The 20,224-nt window shown below is 40.1% G+C and overlaps 1 protein-coding gene across 4 annotated transcripts in view; it reads left to right on the plus strand.

Moving 5' to 3' along the window:
• Dnah14 (dynein axonemal heavy chain 14) overlaps positions 1 to 20,224 on the plus strand; it is a 242,827-nt gene that overhangs the window by 82,441 nt on the left and 140,162 nt on the right. For all 4 annotated transcript variants that reach the window (XM_021185047.2, XM_029480568.1, XM_029480569.1 and 1 more), the window contains exons 32-36: positions 1,159 to 1,227; positions 8,930 to 9,116; positions 10,184 to 10,260; positions 10,534 to 10,705; positions 18,523 to 18,612. In XM_021185047.2, coding sequence (XP_021040706.1) covers positions 1,159 to 1,227; positions 8,930 to 9,116; positions 10,184 to 10,260; positions 10,534 to 10,705; positions 18,523 to 18,612 — 595 coding nt within the window. The remainder of the gene's footprint in view (positions 1 to 1,158; positions 1,228 to 8,929; positions 9,117 to 10,183; positions 10,261 to 10,533; positions 10,706 to 18,522; positions 18,613 to 20,224) is intronic.

Consider the following 20,224-nt stretch of genomic DNA (forward strand, 5'->3'; position numbering starts at 1 on the left):
CCTGTGCCCATATCTTCAAGGCTTTTCCCCACTTTCTCCTCTATAAGTTTCAGTGTCTCTGGTTTTATGTGGAGTTCCTTGATCCACTTAGACTTGAGCTTTGTACAAGGAGATAGGAATGGATCAATTCGCATTCTTCTACATGCTAATCGCCAGTTGTGCCATCACCACTTGTTGAAAATGCTGTTGTTTTTCCCCCACTGGATGGTTTCTCCTTTGTCAAAGATCAAGTGACCATAGGTGTGTGGGTTCAACGAATGGATCTTTAGTAGTGTGATATGTCTAACACATGCCAACAGATGCTCACTTGTGGCTTTACTTGGATGGGATTCATTAGGTTCCAGGGCTTACAGATCTGTAGGTAGAGATGGGGGCACAGTGAGGCACATTTTACTGCCCTTCTCTGCATCTTCAACTCTGCAGAGAGTTACATCCAGGGACTGTCCTGGTTTTATCCTGGTTCCTCTGCCTCTCAGGCTTTAACTACCCTCTTTGGTAAGAAATTACTCCAGAAACTCTTGCCAGTGTCTTTGCAACTGTTGCCAATGACAGCAGACTGGTGTCTTTGGCAGAGCATCTGCCTCACAGTTGCCCAAACAAATTTTTTTTTAATCTTTGAGATTTTATCTACTATTGTTTTATGGCTGTTTTGCCTACATATGTGTCTGTGCACCACAGCCATTTAATACCCTCAAACTTAAGTTACAGACCATTGTGAGCCGCCATGGGCTGGGACTCTGTGCTGAGCCATCTCTCCCAGTATGTTTTAACTCAAGAAAGGCAGGTTGAAAATGGGCTGTGTTCCCAGTATGAGCTCTATGCTCTGCCGGCTGTTCTGGTGAGGCTTCCAGGCCCAGCTCAGTGAGTGAGGTCTTCCTAGGGTCTCTTCTCTGTGTGAATCAATTCATCTGCGGATCCCTTCCAGTGTCCACTTCCAAAATCTTGTCAGACATCTTTAGATACGATCCCAGCAGATCTTAACTTTGGCTCCAAATAAGCTTCCTCCTCCTCTTCCTCTCCCTGCATTGTTGTTTTAAGGATGTTTTGTTTGGATTTAAATGCAATACAGCCTTAAGAAAATGCCCTGGTTCAATGGAGTTGTGATACCCTTGGGCCTAAAGGAATGCCTTTAGTGATGGACGTTTTACTGCTTTTTAGGTTCGTACTGGATGGTAGAGAAATACGGATCAATATGTCATGTGCAGTGCTTATCACCATAAATCCTGGGTAAGTATGAGAGTCTCATAGGAGGAGACATGGGCTAAAATCCCTTTCTCTAGTCTTACCTGTGGGTGTGGTTGTTATACATTGTTCATCCTTCAGCATCTCTTTTTTAAAATGTGGGTATAGAATGAGGAAAGGATCTGGGAGGTGTCAGGGTAAAGGGAGGGAGTGGGATCAGAATGTAATGTATGGAATTCTCAAAAAATTGAATTTTTAAAACTTCAGTTGCAGTTGCATTCATTCATATGGCTATATGGTCATCACTCCTGTTTCCTCCAAACCTGATCCTGGACCCCTCCTTTCCCTCCCACCTCCTCTCCCACCCAGCTCTCTCCCTCCATCTGCCTCCTATAACGATTTTATTCCCCCTTCTAAGTGAGATTCAAGCTTCCTTACTTGGGCTTTCCTTCCTGTTTCGCTTCTTTGGGGCTGTCTTGTACTTTATGGCTAATGGTCACTTACAAGCGAGTACACACCATGGGGTCCCTTTACATTACCTCACTCCTTGGCATTACCTCAGTCCTTTGGGTTTCCTCACTCAGGATGATATTCTCAAGTTCTATCCATTTCCCTGCAAGACTCACGATGTCTTTGCTTTTAATAGCTGAACAGTAAGTACTTTGTGTAGATGTACATTTTCTTTATCCATTCTTCAGTTGAGGAACATCTAGGTTGTTGCTAGTTCTGGTTATTAAAAGTAAAGCTACTATGAACATAGTTGAGCAAGTGTCTCTGAGGGATGGTGAAACATCTTTTGGGTCTATGCCCAGGAATGGTGTAGCTAGGTCTTGAGGTAGAACTATTTCCAGTTTTCTGAGAAGCCCCCAAGTTAATTTCCAAAGTGATTCTACAAGTTTGTATTCCCACAGCAATGGAGGAATGTTCCCCTCGCTCCACATCCTCCTTGCCAGTATGTGCTGTCACTTGAGTTTTTGATCTTAGCCATTCTAACCAGTGTAAGATGAAATCTCAGGGTCATTTTGATTTGCAACTGATGACTATGGACGTTGAACATTCTTTAAGTGCTTCTCAGCCATTCAAGATTCGTCTGTTGAGAATTCTCCATTTAACTCTGTACCACAGTTTTAAATTAGGTTATTTGGATCGTTGGTTTGTAATTTCTCACATTCTTTATAAATTTTGTATATTAGCTGTCTGTTGGATGTAGAGTTGGTGAAGATCGTCTCCCAATCTGTAGGCTGCCATTTTGTCCTATTGACTATGTCCTTTGCCTTACAGAAGCTTTTCAGTTTCATGAGGCCCCATTTATCAATTGTTGATCTTAGAGCCATTGGTGTTCAGTTCAGGAAGTTGTCTCCTGTACCAGGGAGTTCAAGGCTATTCCCCACTCTCTGTTCTGTTAGATTTAGTATATCCAGTTTTATGTTGAGGTATTTTATCCACTTGGACTTTTGTGCTGGGTGAGAGATATGAATCTATGTGCATTCTTTTACATACAGACATTCAGTTAGCCCAGCACCATTTGTTGAAGATGGTTTCTTTTTTTCCATTGTATACTTTTGCCTTTTTGTCAAAAATCAAGTGTCCATAGCTGTGTGGGTTTATTTGAGGGTCTTCAATTCTATCCCATTGATCAGTGTGTCTGTTTCTGTACCAGTACCATGCAGTTTTTTATCACTATTGCTCTGTAGTATAGCTTGAGATCAGAGATAGTGATACCTCCAGAAATTCTTTTATTGTTCATGATTGTTTTTGCTATCCTGGGTTTTTTTTTGTTTTGTTTTGTTTTGTTTTTCAATAGGAAGTTGAGAATTGTTCTTTCAAGGTCAGTAAATATTATGTTGGAATATGGATGGAAATTGCACTGAATCTGCACATTGCTTTTGTTAAGCCGGCCATTTTCAATATGTTAATCCTACCGATCCATGAGGGAGATATTTCCATCTTTTGATACCTTCCCCAGTTTCTTTCTTCACAGACTTGAAGTTCTTGACATATAGGTCTTTCACTTGCTTGGTTGGAGTTACACCAGGATATTTTATACTATTCATGGCTAATGTAAAAGGTGGTTTTTTTCCCCTAATTTCTTTCTCAGCCTGGTTTTCATTTGTATAAATGAGGGCTACAGATTTCTTTGAGTTAATTTTGTATCCAGCTACTTTGCTGAAGGTGTTTATCAGCTGTGGAAGTTCTCTGGTCGAATTTTTGAGGTTGCTTATGTATATTATATCATCCACAAATGGTAAGTATGTTGACTTCTTCCTTTCCAATTTGTATCCCCTTGATTTCCTTTAGTTGTCTTATTGCTCTGGCTAGAACTTCAAGTACTATATTATTCAATATAGATAGGGAGAGAGTGAGCACCCTTGTCTTGTCCTTGATTTTAGTGGAATTTCTTTAAGTTTCTCTCCATTTAGTTTGATGTTGGCTACTGGTATGCTGTATGTTGCTTTTATTATGTTTAAGCATGTGCCTTGTATTCCTGATCTCTCTAATACTTTCAACATGAAAGGGTGTTGGATTTTGTCAAAGGCTTTTTCAGCCTCAAATGATATGATCATGTGATTATTTTTTTCTTTCAGTTTGTTTATATGGTGGACTATGTTGATGGATTTTTGTATCTTGAACCATCCCTGCATCCCTAGGATGAAGCCTACTTGATCACTGTAGATGATGTTTTTGATGTGGTCCTGGATTTGATTTGCGAGTATTGAATTATGTTTGGCATTGATATTCATCAGAGAAATTTGTCTAGAATTTTCTTTCTTTGTTGAGTTCTTGTGTGGTTTACATATATGGGTGACTGTATGTCATAGAATGAATTTGGCAGTGTTCCTTCTGTTTCTATTTTGTGGAATAGTATTGCCTTTTTGTTAGTTTGGCTAAAGGTTTGTCTATCTTCTTGATTTTCTCAAAGAACCAGCTCTTGGTTTTTATTGATTCTTTGTATTGTTTTCTTTGTTCTCTAATTGATTGGTTTCAGCCCTGATTTTGCTTATTTCCTGCCTTCTACTCCTCTTCAGTGTGCTTGCTTCTTTTTTCTAGAGCTTTCAGGTGTACTTTTAAATTGCTAGTATGAGAACTTTCTAATTTCTTTATGGAGGTACTTAGTGCTGTGAACTTTCCTCTTAGCACTACTTTCATTGTGTTTCATAAATTTGGGTATTGTCTTAGTTAGGGTTTTACTGCTGTGAACAGACACCATGACCAAGGCAAGTCTTAATAAAACAACATTTAATTGGGGCTGGCTTACAGATTCAGAGGTTCAGTCCATTATCATCAAGGTGGGAGCATGGCAGTATCCAGGCAGGCATGGCGCAGGTAGAGCTGAGAGTTCTACGTCTTCATTCAAAGGCTGCTAGTGGAAGACTGACTTCCAGGCAACTAGGGTGAGGATCTTATGCCCGCACCCACAGTGACACACCCATTCTGACCAGGTCACACCTATTCCAACAAGGCCACACTTCCAGATGGTGCCACTCCCTGGTCCAAGGATATACAAACCATTACAGGTATATTGTGCCTTCATTTTCATTGAATTCTAGAAAGTCTTTAATTTCTTCTCTGACCCAGAAATCATTGAGTAGAAAGTTGTTCTATTCCCATGAGTGTGTAGGCTTTCTGGTGTTTCTGAAGTCCCCTTTTTAAAATTATTTTTATTTTATTTTTTTTAAAGAAATCCATTAGTGGTTTGATAAGATACACGGCATTATTTCAATTTTCTTGTATCTGTTAAGGCTTGCTTTGTGACTGACTATATCAACAATTTTGGAGAAGGATCCATGAGGTGCTGAGAAGAAGGTATATTCTTTTGTGTTTGGGTGAAATATTCTATAGATGTTTGTTAGGTCCATTTGACTCATAATGTATATTAGTTTCAGTATTTTTCTGTTCGGTTTTGGTCTGAATGACCTGTCAGTTGGTGAAAGTGGGGTGTTGAAGTCTCCCATTATTAATGTGTGGGGTTCAATGTGCAATTTAAGCTTTAGCAATGCTTATTTTACAAATGTGGGTGCTCCTGTGTTTGAGGCATAGATGTTCAGAATTAAAATGAACATCTTGGAAGATGTTTTTCCTTTGATGAATATGAAGTGTCCTTCCTTGCTGCTTTTGATTAATTTTGGTTGAAAGTCTATTTTATTGGATATTGGAATGCCTATTCCAGCTTGCTTCTCGGGTCCATTTGCTTGGAAAACTTTTTTCTAGCCCTTTTCTCTGAGGTAATATCTGACCTTATTGCTGAGGTGTGTTTTTTGTATGTAGCAGAATGATGGATCCTGTTTTTACATCCAGTCTGTTAGCCTGTGTCCTTTTTTTTTTATTAGATATTTTCTTTATTTACATTTCAAATGTTATCCCCTTTCCAGGTTTCCCCTCTGAAACTCCCCATCCCCTCTCCACTTCTCCCTGCTCACCAACCCACCCATTCCTGCTTCCTAGCCCTGGCATTCCCCTACACTGGGGCATAGAGCCTTCACAGGACCAAGGACCTCTCCTTTCATTGATGCAAGATAAAGCCATCCTCTGCTACATATGCAGCTGGAGCCATGAGTCCCACCCTGTGTACTCTTTGGTTGGTGGTTTAGTCTCTGGGAGCTCTGGGGGTACTGGTTAGTTCATATTGTTGTTCCTCCTATGGGACTGCAAACCCCTTCAACTTCTTGGGTACTTTCTCTAGCTCCTTCATTGGGGACCCTGTGCTCAGTCCAATGGATGGCTGTGAGCATCCACCTTTGTGGATGCTCAGAAGGCACTTTGTCAGAAGGCACTGGCAGAGCCACTCAGGAGACAGCTATATCGGATTCTGTCAGCAAGTATTTGTTGGCATCCACGATAGTATCTGAGTTTGGTGGTTGTATATGGGATGGATCCCCAGGTGGAGCAGTCTCTGGATGATCATTCCTTCTGTCTCTGCTCCACACTTTGTCTCTGTAACTCCTTCCAAAGGTATTTTATTCCCCCTTCTAAGAAGGATCATAGTATCCACACTTTGGTCTTCCTTCTTCTTGAGTTTCATGTGTTTTGTGAATTGTATCTTGGGTATTCCAAGCTTCTGGGCTAATATCCACTTATCAGTGACTGCATATCATGTGTGTTCTTTTGTGGTTGGGTTACCTCACTCAGAATAATATCCTCCAGACCCATCCATTTGCCTAAGAATTTAATAAATTCATTGTTTTAAATAGCTGAGTAGTACTCCTTTGTGTAAATGTACCACATTTTCTGTATCCATTCCTCTGTTGAGGGACATCTGGGTTCCTTCCAGCCTTCTAGATATTATAAATAAGGCTGCTTTGAACATAGTGGAATAGGTGTCCTTATTACCTGTTGGAGCATCTTCTAGGTATATGCCCAGAAGTGGTATTACTGGGTCCTCAGGTAGTACTATGTCCAATTTTCTAAGGAGCTGCCAAACTGATTTCCAGAATGGTTGTACCAGCTTGCAATCCCACCAGCAATGGAGGAGTGTTCATCTTTCTCCACATCCTCTCCAGCATGTACTGTCACCTGAGTTTTTAATCTTAGCCATTCTGACTGGTGTGAGGTGGAATCTCCGGGTTGTTTTGATTTGCATTTCCCTGATGACTAATGCTGAACATTTTTTTAGGTGCTTCTCAGCCTTTTGGTATTCCTTAGGTGAGAATTCTTTGTTTAGCTCTGTACCCCATTTTTAATAGGGTTACTTGGTTTTCTGGAGTCTAACTTCTTGGGTTCTTTGTATATATTGGATATTAGCCTTTTATCAGATGGCCCATGTCTTTTTATTGGGGAATTAAATCCATTGATGTTGAGAGATATTGATGACCAGTGATTGTTAATTCCTGTTATTTGGATGTTGGTGGTGGTAGTTTGTGTGTGTGTGATTGTGTGTGCTTCCCTTGTTTTGGCTAGTATGGAGTTATTTATTTCTTGTGTTTTCTTGGATGTAGTTGTCTTCCTTGGGTTGGAGTTTTCCTTCTAGTATATTTCGTAGGGCTGGATTTGTGGATAGATTTTGCTTAAATTTGGATTTTTCTTGAAGTATCTTGTTTTCTTCATATATGGTTATTGAGAGTGTTGCTGGGTATAGTAGTCTAGGTTGGCATTTGTGGTTTTTTAGAGGTTGCAAGATATCTGTTTAGGCCCTTTTAGAGTCTCTGTTGAGAAGTTGGGTATAATTCATGCATTCTTTAGGAAAGTTTTCTTCTATGATTTTCTAGAAAATATTTTCTGGGCCTTAGAGCTGGGACTCTTCACCTTCTTCTCTTCCTATTATTATTAGGTTAGGGATTTTCACGGTTTACCAGATTTCCTGGAGGATTTGTGTCAGGAGTTTTTTAGATTTAACTTTTTCTTTGATGTATCAATTTCTTCTATTGTATCTTTTATGCCTAAGATTCTCTCTTCCATCTTCTGTATTTTGTTGGTGATGCTTGCATCTGTTGTTCCTGTTTTCTTCCCTAGGTTTTCCATCTCCAGGATTCCCTCAGTTTGTATTTTCTTTATTGCTTCTACTCACATTTTCTGTTCTTAAACAGTTTGATTCACTTCCTGCACCTGGTTGATTGTATTTTCCTGTGTTTCTTTAAGGGATTTTAAGGCCTCTATCATCTTTATAAGATTGAATTAAGGTCATTTTCTTGTACTTTGATTGTGTTAGCATAGTCAGAGCTTGCAGTGGAAGAGTAGCTTTGCTCTGAAGGTGCTATGTTGCCCTGGCTTTTGTTGTTTGTATTCTTTCAAGGGCCTTTAGCCTTATGGATGGTTTTGGGCCCTGGATGCTCCTGTTGTAGTAGATATTGGGAAGGGGGTCCTGGTGTGCTGGGCCTTTGATGGGTATTCTTTGGCTGTATGGTTCCTGATAAACATGTCTGAAGTGGGTCGAGAGGTGACAGAAGTATAGAGGTCCACTGGGGATACCAGACTGCTCAGGACATCTCAGGTACCCCCAAAAGACTCAACAGGGAAGGTGGGTAGGGGAAGAGAAGCTAGCCTGTGTGGCTCAGGATCCACAGGTCTCATGAAAGTGGGGAGAATGGAGGTCCCCCTGGGATAGCAGACTGTTTAGGGTACCTGGGGGTGCCCCAGAGTGCTTCTAGCAATCTTGCCACCTCTTCTTCTATTGTAATCCCCAAGCCTCCGGGTATGGGGTGTTATACTGATGTCTACTTATGGCTGAGTGTTCTTCAGTCTCTTGCTCTCTGAAGCTAGACCAGTTGTATCTGTGTCCATCACCATGTTCTCATAAGATGTTTCTCTGATGAGGGTCCAAGTGCACCCATCTATAAGGATAAGTCATGAGGAGTCAATTTAACAGTGTGCAGAGTATTTTCAAGAGGCTTTCCTGGCTCTGTCACAGGTCCAGCCACAGGTTCTTGACTCTCAGAATAGTGCCAAGTATGAATCCCATCTCATGGAGCTGGCACAAATGGCTCTTTTTGTGACTAGATACATCTCTGCCCTGTGCACATGGGTCTCTGACTTAAGGCTAGGTTCGTCAGACATATGAATAGGTACCACAATAGCCCAAGGAGTCAGAAAGAGCTGAGCTGAGCCATAGGATGAGAGACAGGGAGTATTTTAGACCAGCATGCTCATGGGATGAAAGGTAAAAACCTCAATATAAATTAATTTTCATGTAAGGGTCACACAAAAAGCCAATAGAATTATTTGAGGGCAAAGCAATATAGTTTTGAATTTGAAAAACTACAAAGCATGGTAGGATTTTTATTATTGTTGTTGCTGTTTTCCTTTTCCTCTTTAGGACTACAGGCCGGGTTGAAATCCCAGATAACTTAAAATATCTGTTCCGCTTAGTGTCGATAATGGTGCCCCACTATAAAATGATCACTGAAGTAATTCTGTTTTCATATGGCTTCAAATCTTCACGATCACTGTCTGGAAAGATAGTTCACCTTTATGATTTAGCTGACAAGCAGCTCTCAAAACAGGTGAGGAACTGCCTCTCTCCAAAGACTTAAGGCTGGTTATGGAAATGAGACTCAAAGGCATTTCTGCTATTGACTAGGAATCAGCAAGACCAGACCCACCATGAAATGGGAATTACTGTGTTCACTGTAGCTAGGCATCCAGGGTCCTCGGCCTCACCTCCACGGTCGAGGGACAGTGACACCATCTGTGTTATTTCAGGCCACACGTGCTCCCTCTCCGTGTGGATACCAGCCTCCACCCCAGTGCTCTCCAGCTCTTTGTGCACCTCAGTGATTGGTAGAACTTGTGAAAGCACGGGTCCTGTGCCTGATCCTTGGTGTGACTCTGTGCTTCAGTTCACCACTGAGCACTGCTTTAGTACCCTCCACTCCTGGTACTGCTGACTTGAGTCGCACACCTTTTTGAGAATGGTTCTGGGATTTGAGTATTTGTTTCTAACCCAACGTGGTTTAGACAGCTAACAGCATTATCTCCAAAGTCATCCTTTCCCTAAAATTATTCTCATAGTTCCTCTTCCCAGTTCTCAGACACTTTTACACTTAATAACCTTCCTCTCAAAAAGGGACTTCTCTTGAGCGCAGTAAATGCAGCCTGTAGTCCTCGGAACTGGAGAGACTGAAACAGTGGGAAGGTCTGAGTCCAAGAGTTCAAGGCCAGGCTGGGTAACATAGTAAAACTCTGGGGAAAGGGAGGGATGAAGGAAGGACAAGAACAGGGCAAAGGGACTTTCTTGGCACTGACGTGGAAGAGAAATAAGAACCCTAGAGGTAGAATTAAGGTTTCTGGATAATTCCTTTTCTAGAATAGATGGCTGTAAGCCCAGCAGTGGTGTTGTACACCTTTAACCCCAGTACTTAGGAGGCAGAGGCAAATGGATTGCTATCAGTTTGAGGCCAGCCTGAGCTACATAGTGAGCTCCAGGATATCCAGGGTTACACAAAGAGACCCTGTCTCAAAAAAGCAGGAAAAAAATATCTGATTATTAATTATGCATGTAATTGTTGTAAATGATTCTATTTTTCCTTGAAAATGGTTAGTAACTCAAATATTGAATACTGTATTTTAGGAACATTATGATTTTGGCTTGAGGACCTTGAAGACAGTTCTAATAATGACAGAAAAGAAGATACTGGAGCATAAATGGTCAGTGAATTGTGAGTTTAGTGTGAGGTCTGGAGAGCTACATACCACTGGGCTGGTAATTTGTAGAATTTTAATTAAGGATGACTGGGAAGCTGCTGCGGCACCTCAGTAGGATGGACTGACAGGGTCCTGTGGTACCAAAAGACAGAACTGAACGAGATCAGCACCTTAGAAAGAATAATAAAAGGGGGGAAAATGCTTACAAGCTGGGTATTTCGTGCTCAAAGAACAGTCTTCTAACCTGTTCATGCTTGCTCTCTCCAACTGCTGCAGTGGTGGCAGTGAGCACCTCTCTGAGTTAGAGGAGTCCCTTATCCTGATCGAGGCCATCCGAGAAGCCAGTTTGGCCAAGTTCCTTCCAGAAGATGTCCTACCTTTCGAAAAGATCATAGAAGATGTTTTTCCTAGAATAACGGTTTCAAAAATAAATCACCTTACCTTGGAGGTAATGAGACCCTGGGAAATAGTACCAGGTCATGTGGAGGTAGAATCTGTGTGGGCTTAAATCCAGTGACTCTTTCTGAAATACTCTACTCGTGGGGAGTAGATGACAGGACTTGAGGATAAAAGCGCTTTGCAGGCATGTCCACTCTCCCTCCCCCAGGGGCGTGGAAGGAGCTTTAAGCACACTATGACTGATGAAAAAGCAAATGATAGTGGGGGTGCTTTGTGTTGAGTTCTCCTTAAGTGATGGTGCTGGGTTCCCCTGTAATAGCTGAGATGACTCCCTATGTTTAGGAGAATTTAACCGTTTTGTCCATGTGTGTTTACTGCATTCTGGGTGTTTCCACAAGGTTCCCCAAGTTGCTCCCCTAAGACGTGTGTGAGTGCACAGGCAAAGCCAGTGTTGAACTGGATCGCCTTAAGTACCAAGTCAAGATTATTTTGACAAAAACTGGCTCCTCCACCCGGCAGCCAGGTCACCCTTCCACCACAGCCTGCACTTCCTGCTCCCACCTACTTCCTGTCTCCCAGCCTTCCAGACTCTGACCTGACTTGAGAGGGGGGTTGTTTTGTTTTGTTTTGTTTTGTTTCTTAGTTATCTCAGGAAGTTCCATCTAAGCAGCTTTATAATTGCTGCTTTTAATATATCAGTAGGATATGTAATCAACATGACAGCATTCACAGGTTACATACTAAGTGCTAGCACATATGAAGCATGTGGCAAACATGACATACATAATGTGGGAAGGATCACAAGAATTTCTCTTGAAAACCATTCAAAGCTTATATTTGTTTTTTATTATAATCGGTCCATTATGGCCTGAAAATTAGTTTGTCTTAATCACTGTGGGTCTCCTAAGAATGGCATTGTTCAACTCGACTGTTTCACTCCTGTTTTAGAATGGATTACTATGGAGTTGATTCTCTCAAGTCCATGCTTTTGAGATTGTTCCTGTTACCTACTTTCCTACAGTAGGCTTTTTTTCCCTTAGACCATCCAGCCATCTAATCCAACACATTATTATTTTCTTAATGAACCAGCCTTTGATTTAATCCACCTTCTGCTTCCAAATGCCTTGCTATCTCTTTTAAAGTTTGAAATATTTTTCTGACGTCTTCTGTGGCTTGCATCTTTTGGAGTAAGTTTTATTTTTTAGTTCATTTAGTTTTCTTTTTTTTTTATTCTTGTTTTGCTTTTAATTGGTGAATTCTATTACATATGGTTTTTTTTGGTACAAATGTGATATTAAATACATGCACATATTGTCAAACATTCAAATCATGTATCTAATATAGCAAACATTTTTCATTTCTTTGCGACATTCTAAGTTCTCATTTCTAATTTTTCTTAGTTGAGATGCCTGGAACATAATCAATATATGTATATTTTATGTGTACCTTGTATTTTTAAGTATATTCTGTATCTAGTTTTTCCAATTAGAGAAGCCATTGAAAGTGTGTGCAAGATGAACACTTCAGTATTAACTTTTTACTCTAGAGAGATTACTCTTTTTTATATGTATTACAAACAATTTATAAAGCATAAAATGCTAAAAAATTTCCACATATTTTCTTTTATTTGGTATTGCAGGAAAGTACTCGAAATTGAGATACAATTCTTTTCATAATGAAATGTTTTAAGTAGAAGCTTCAAGAAACTTCAATCAAACATTTTGTGATAATGATTAATATGAGTTACATAGCAAAGCAGATAACTGAAAATCTAAGTATATATTAGGCGTCCACCGTCATATAAGAGGATGGATTATCACATCTTTAAGGTTTTTTTGTTATTGCTGTTGTTGTTTTTATTACTTTTCTTTTTTTATTAGATATTTTCTTTATATACATTGCAAATACTATCCTGAAAGTTCCCTTTACCTTCCCTCCACCCTGCTCCCCTACCCACCCACTCCTGCTTCTTGGCCCTGGCATTCCCCTGTACTAGGGCATATAAAGTTTGCAATACCAAGGGGCCTCTCTTCCCAGTGATGGCCGACTAGGCCATCTTCTGCTACATATGCAGCTAAAGACACGAGCTCTGGAGGTACTGGTTAGTTCATATTGTTGTTCCACCTATAGGGTTGCACACCCCTTCAGCTCCTTGGGTGCTTTCTCTAGCTTCTCCATTGGGGGCTCTGTGTTCCATCTTATAGATGACTGTGAGCATCCACTTCTGTATTTGCCAGGCACTTACATAGCCTCATACGAGACAGCTATACCAGGGTCCCTTCAGCAAAATCTTGCTGGCATATGCAATAGTGTCTGGGTTTGGTGGCTGATTATGGGATGGATCCCCGGGTGGGGTAGTCTCTGGCTAGTCCATCCTTTTGTCTTAGCTCCAAACTTTGTCTCTGTAACTCCTTTCATGGGTATTTTGTTCCCTATTCTAAGGAGGAAGGAAGTATCCACCCATTGTTCTTCCCTCTTCTTGATTTTCTTGTGTTTTGCAAATTGTATCTTGAGTGTTCTATGTTTCTGGGCTAATATCCACTTATCAGTGAGTAGATATTGTGTGAGTTTCTTTGTGATTGTGTTACCTCACTCAGGATGATGCCCTCCAGGACCATCCATTTGGCTATGAATTTCATAAATTCATTTTTTAATAGCTGAGTAGTACTCCATTGTGTAAATGTACCACATTTTCTGTATCCATTCCTCTGTTAAGGGACATCTAGGTTCTTTCCAGCTACTGTCTATTATAAATAAGGCTGCTATGAACATAGTGGAGCATGTGTTCTTATTACCAGTTGGAACTTCTTCTGGGTATATTCCCAGGAGAGGTATTGCTGGATATTCCATTAGTATTATGTCCAATTTTCTGAGGAACCTCCAGACTGACTTCCAGAGTGGTTGTACCAGCTTGCAATCCCACCAACAATGAAGGAGTGTTCCTCTTTCTCCACATCCTCGCTAGCATCTGCTGTCACCTGAATTTTTGATCTTAGCCATTCTGACTGATGTGAGGTGGAATCTCAATGTTGTTTTGATTTGCATTTCCCTGATGATTAAGGGTGTTGAACATTTTTTCTCAGTCATTCGGTATTCCTCAGTTGGGAATTCTTTGTTTAGCTCTGTACCCCATTTTTATTGGGTTTATTTGAATTTCTGAAGTCCAGCTTCTTGAGCTCTTTGTATATATTGGATATTAGTCCCNTATCNGATTTAGGATTGGTAAAAATCCTTTCCCAATCTGCTAGTGGCCTTTTTGTCTTATTGACAGTGTCTTTTGCCTTACAGAGGCTTAGCAATTTTATGATCTTACAGCACAAGCCATTGCTGTTCTGTTTAGGAATTTTTCCCCTGTGCCCATATCTTCGAGGACTTTCTCCACTTTCTCCTCTATTAATTTCAGTGTCTCTGGTCTTATGTGGAGGTCTTTGATCCACTTAAACTTGAGCTTTGTACAAGGATATAAGAATGGATCAATTTGCATTCTTCTACATGATAACTGCCAAGTTGTGCCAGCACCATTTGTTGAAAATGCTGTCTTTTTTCCACTGAATGGTTTTAGCTCCCATGTCAAAGATCAAGTGACCATAGGTGTGTGGATTCATTTCTGGGTCTTCAAATCTATTCCATTGATCTACCTGTCTGTCACTGTACAAGTACCATGCAGTTTTTATCACAATTGCTCTGTAGTACAGCTTGAGGTCAGGCATGGTCATTCCACCAGAGGTTCTTTTATCGTTGAGAATAGTTTTTGCTTTCCTAGGTTTTTTTTATTTTTCCAGATGGATTTGAAAATTGCCCTTTCTATCTCAGTGAAGAATTGAGTTGGGATTTTGATGGGGATTGCATTGAATTTGTAGATTGCTTTTGGCAGGATAGCCATTTTTACTATATTAATCCTGCCAATCCATGAGCATGGGAGATCTTTCCATCTTCTGAGATCTTCTTGAATTTCTTTCTTCAGAGACTTGAAGTTCTTATCATACGGATCTTTCACTTTCTTAGTAAGAGTCACACCAAAGTCACACCATTTTATATTATTTGTGACTATTGTGAAGGGTGTTGTTTTCCTAATTTCTTTCTCAGTCCATTTATCATTTGTGTAGAGAAAGGCCATTGATTTATTTGAGTTAATCTTATATCCAGCTACTGCACTGAAGCTGTTTATCAGGTTTAGGAGTTCTCTGGTGGAATTTTTGGGGTCACTTATATATACTATCATATCATTTGCAAATAGTGATATTTTGATATCTTCGGTTTTCTTTTTTAATAATGAGAATTTGTAAGACTAGAATTTCCTCCAAGCACATGCTTTTCCCGTGTTTGTCGGGGTGACAGACAGCATGGCTTTGCTCCCTTGTTGTATTCATGTGAGGACACTCACTGCATGCATAGTGTCCTACATGTCCAGCGTGAATCATAACAGGTCCCAGTGGGACATCTTTTGAAGGTGCTGTTGGGTCTCATTTGCTAGAATTTTATTCAGGGCTTTTGCAGCCGTATTCCTCAAGTAAGGAATTTGGAAGAGTTCTTTCCCTTCACAATTTTAAAAGAAGCATTTGAAAAGAATTAGTGTTAGTTCTTTAAATGCTTGATAGACTTCAGCAGTGGACCATCTGGTCCCTGGCTTTGCTTTAATGGGAAACATTTTATTACTGATTCAATCTCATCCTTTATTTTTATGGGTTTCCTTGGGCATCTAACTTTTCCTCACTCAGTCATGGTGAGTGAGGAAGATATATGATTAGAAATTTGTTCACTTCTGTTTTTCTTATTTGTTGGCATGCAGTTGCTTATAATTTTATCTAATGGTCCTTTTTATGGTTGTATCTATCATAATGTCCCCGTTTTGGTCTCTATTTTTATTTATATGACTTTTCTCATTTCTTCATCTAGCTAAAGTTTCTGTTGTTGTCATTTTACTTGATAGCTAAATTGATAAAGCGCTTGCCTTGTAAGTCTGCGTTTGCTCCTTTTCAGTCACATAGAAATCCGGGCATGGTGGCTCACATTAAAAACCCATTGCTGGAGAGGAGGAAACAGGAGGCCCCCGAGACTCCCTGGCCATGCAGAAGAGCCTAGATAGTGAGAGCTAGCCAATGGCAGATCTCTTCTGTCTTCCTTAAGAGTGTGTGCACACGGGAACACGTTCACCATCACACGTGTACTCGTGTTCATGTACGGATTTAAAACTCATGTTGTCTATCATTTGTATTCTTAACCTTTATTTTTACTTATTTCTGCATTTATTTAACATTTTTTTTCTTACTGCTAACTTGGAATTTCAGTTATGCTTGGTTTTTGTTTGTTTGTTGTTGTTTTTCTTTAATTCCTTAAGTAACTATTATTTATTTAAAATCTCTTTAAATTAAATTTTATTTTTATGTGTTTGGGTATCTTGCCTACATGTATTTCTATAAACCATGTGCATGCCTGGTGTCTGCAGTGGCCAGAACAGGGTGTAAGATCCCCTGGAGTTGGAATTACAGACCATTGTGAGCCACCATGTGGGTGCTGGGAATTGAACCCAGGTCCTCTGCAAGAGCAGCCAGTGCTCTTAACCACTGAACCATCTCTCCCGCTCCCGAAGTCTGTTCTTTTGGTGGTGGGTGATGATTCCTATAAACTTCTCTACATTGTACTTTTGCTCTAATTACAGAGTTCTGGGCATACTATGTTGCTGCTATCATTTGTCCAAATCAGTTTTATAACTTCTGGGCTAGCGAGATGATTCAGTAGATGAGGGGCCTGCAGTCAAGCCGAACAACTTGAGTTTGATCCCCTGATCCTGCTAGTGAAAGGAGAGAACTAACACCTGAAAGTTATTGTCTGGCTTACACACATGCACATGCACATGCACGCACATGCACAGAGACACAGACACACGCACATACATAGATATGCACAGACACACATCCAGTGGCTCTTGCATGCACACAACCCCTGGGTTCTTGTGGAGTGAGTAGTTTCATTTCGTGTGTTTGTCATGTGTTTGTATCCAACGTGTCTCTTGTTGCTGCTGTCTGATTGTGTGCTGTTGTGGTCAAAATGATATTTGATGTGGTTTCCATGTCTTTTGTTTTAATTTGTTGATGCTTGTTTTGGGGCCAGCTATAAGATGCGTATGGATAAGCTTCCATCTGCTGTTATGGAGCACATGCATGCATTCGCAGCTGTTGGTGTGGTCTTTGAATGTCTGCTGGTCCTTTTGGTTCCCAGTGTGGTTTACCTCTGACATTTCTGTTAGGTATTTCTGCATACTGCTGAAAGTAGCGTGTGTTTACAGTGTTCTACTGTTGCTGTGATGGAGTGGATCTCTCCCTTGAAGTCAATCAGTATTTACCCTACAGCTTTCGAGATACTGGGCACAAATACCTTTCTGCCTATTGTACACTGTGCCGAGTTGGCCTTTTATCATACATGACTACCCTTTTAGATGGCTTTTCTAGCTTTTGACTCAAAGCCTGTTTTATCTGCTGTAAATCAAACTATTCCTCTTATCTTTTGAACTCCACTTTTACGTTTTCTTCTCTCCCTCTTCCTTTCTTCCCCCATTTCTTTTAAATTCCCTCTAAGGAATATCACATAATAGTCCTGAGTAACTTAAAGCAAGATTATAGATTTATTCAAAAGCAATCTAAAGTAAGAACTCTGTTAAGATCTGTAAGCCAGAAGAGATGAGTTGTCCAGACATCTCTGGATGGTTGTAACTGTGTGACTCCTTGTGTATCCCACTGAGTCTGATTCTGTCCGGATGACTTCTTTCCCTGACCCAGATCAGCGTGCTAGGGACTGAACTGCTCGAGGATGGGAGTCTTAGGTGACGGTCTCATCCAGTCCTGTTTGTGAGGTTCTTTTAAACATTCAGTGGTTACCTCTCTTGGCCTTGCCTAGGAGTTGCCCTTCTCTGCTGTGTAGTCCTGTGCCATGTCTCCTTTGCTGAGTGACTGGGAGACAGAATCACCGATGTCGCCATCTGTTGATAAGCCCTCCTTCAGAAGGAAACACGGTCCCTTGGACTTTCTGTTTTGTTGTTGTTTTATGGTTTGGTTTTTTTTTTTCCCTGTTTTGGATATTTTAAGGAAGCAAATCATAATCTTATCAATTTTATTTATTATCTTAGAACATTCTGATTGAAAAATTGATCATTACAAAATCAAAAACTCCTGTAGTGGTGATTAGAATCACAAAGAGATACAAAGCCCTTTTATATTTTATTTTAATGTAGGGTAAATGAATATTTGTAGCTACTCCGTAAGATATAATTTTAATTAAAATGTAAGTGCACCAGCACATCCTTCATCTCTTCTCCCCCCACCCCACCCCCCGTCAGTACTTCCTTTTTCCCACCCCACTCCTCGTAGGCTGACGGTTTCTTTGATTATTCTTGTTACCGATATATGCATTGAATGTAAACACAACATGCTGGGCCCACTTTTGTTGTTTGTGCATATGATTTTGTATATTAGTAAATATGAAAGTGAGGATTCTTAGTTTGAGGGTAAGGGTTATAAATTTGCTACCAAAGGTCTATGAAGATAAAATTTTTCTGTGTGTTGCGCATTTCTGGTGAGAAAAAAAATAGCGGTTTTCATTATTCTCAAAAACAGAAGTTGATAAACTTAAAAAAATAAAGAGATACTCTTGTAAACTACAATAATTAATAAGTAGCTAAGAGGTTCTAAAGAGTGACAATTTAAGAGTTTGGGCGAGGTGCGTGGCACAGCAGTAGACCATTGGGCGAGTTTGTGCAAGGCCCTGGGTTCTGTCCCCAAGCTTGCAATAGGTAAATAAATGGATGGATGCATAGATGATAGATGATCAGGTTGTAATGCACTTTAGATTAATATATTCATATCTTTTCAGAAAGCAATATCTACTGCAACAGAACAATTAGGCTTTCAACATTGGCCATCTCAGAAAGAAAAGATCATACAGTTTTATCAACAGCTTCAGGTGAGTACAGGAGGCACAAAGGCAAGTTTCTCATCCAGGCTTCAGTCCATGAGATAAATTCAAGAACATAGGAAGAACAGGAGAGAGCAGCTATGATACAGTGGCATATTAAGGGTTTTCCTAGACTTTGCATCTCACCTTAGTTAGACATTGAATAGATATTTTTATTTAGTTAGATATGGAATTGATATTTTTACTTTTATTCAATAATATGTACTTGTCAGAGCCCTACAAATGTAGTCTAAACTACCCTGTATCCTGTGCTACCCCATCTGGAAACTCCCTGTGCTGCCTGGGCACAAATGCCTGTTGTGTATGTTCACTAGAATGTCATACCCCGGTTCCTTGCACAATGTTGTGTCTCTTTAAATACTTTCAGCCATTTGAGTTTTATGTGAATTGCCAGATTATAGAATGTAGTCATTTTTCATGTGGCTGTTTATCTTTTTCTTAGAAAATATTATCTGGTGGGTTGGTTTTTTTACTGTGTATTTTACACCATAATGATTTAGCAGCTCTGTGCATTGTGGGTAAATTTTCTAAGCCTCAGAGTTTTAGAAGTGTTGCAATGTTCAAGCTGTATTAAAGATAATTTTCATTCAGTAAGCTCTACTCCTTTATGGCTTGAGCTTTTTGTACCCTAGCTTTAAAAACATCTTTTCAGCTATTTTTGTAAAGATATTTTCTATGAATTTCCTCAAAAAAATTAAATATTTTAAATATTGCATTTTTTCCTTTTTTTAGTTGATTGGAGTTTCTTTTTTAAAGTAGCATATATTTGTTTCCAAAAGGATAGTCAGTTTCCATGGTTTTTCTTCACTGGCATGCTACTTCTACAGTGCATCAAGTCTGCACATCGGTCAACAAGACTGACTTAGCAGTTTTTCGGAGCCCCTTGCTCCATCTCTATGTCTGTAGCACGCTGGTTTTCATATCACTGTGGCTCATGAAGTTATCCTGTCCCAAGTTAATATTGGTAGAGGAACTACACTCTGAGGTCAGAGACAGAGATCCATATGCTGCAACAGTAGCCGGAGTCAGACTAACAGCCTTTGTTCCTCCCTAAGACATAATCCCAAAGCGACACAGGGACTAAGTAACTGCAGGACATGGGCAATGTGTCACAAGAGCCTTGAGTTTGGTGCACCCAGCCCCTGGTCTTAAAAGAATACCGGCATCAAAAATATCCAACCTTTGCTTCTGAAGGAGACTTTTTAAATATACATTCTGGGTACCAAAGTTGTACTAAACTGGGATATAACTCAATGGTAGAGTGATTGGGTGAGTGAGTGAGTGAGTGAGTGAGTGAGTGAGTGAGTGAGTGAGTGAGTGTGTGTGTGTTTAATACATGAGGCCCTACAGTCAATTCCCAGAATTTTTACCCCCAAATCTGTTTTACATCCTTGAAAACCTAAGCTGGCAATGGCTCTTCTCTGATGGCATGCAAGAATATTAACCCATAAAGCACTTTCCACAAGGACACACACCTTTCCTTTACACGCTGTCTTCGCTTCTGGTGAATATCCCCAAGAGTACAATACTGTATTGACCACTAACTAATCCTGCTGACAGGACCCATAACCCAGATAGATTCATTTGACTTTGTATGGGA

This window comes from Mus caroli, chromosome 1 (assembly GCF_900094665.2).
Source record: "Mus caroli chromosome 1, CAROLI_EIJ_v1.1, whole genome shotgun sequence".
NCBI lineage: Eukaryota > Metazoa > Chordata > Mammalia > Rodentia > Muridae > Mus > Mus caroli.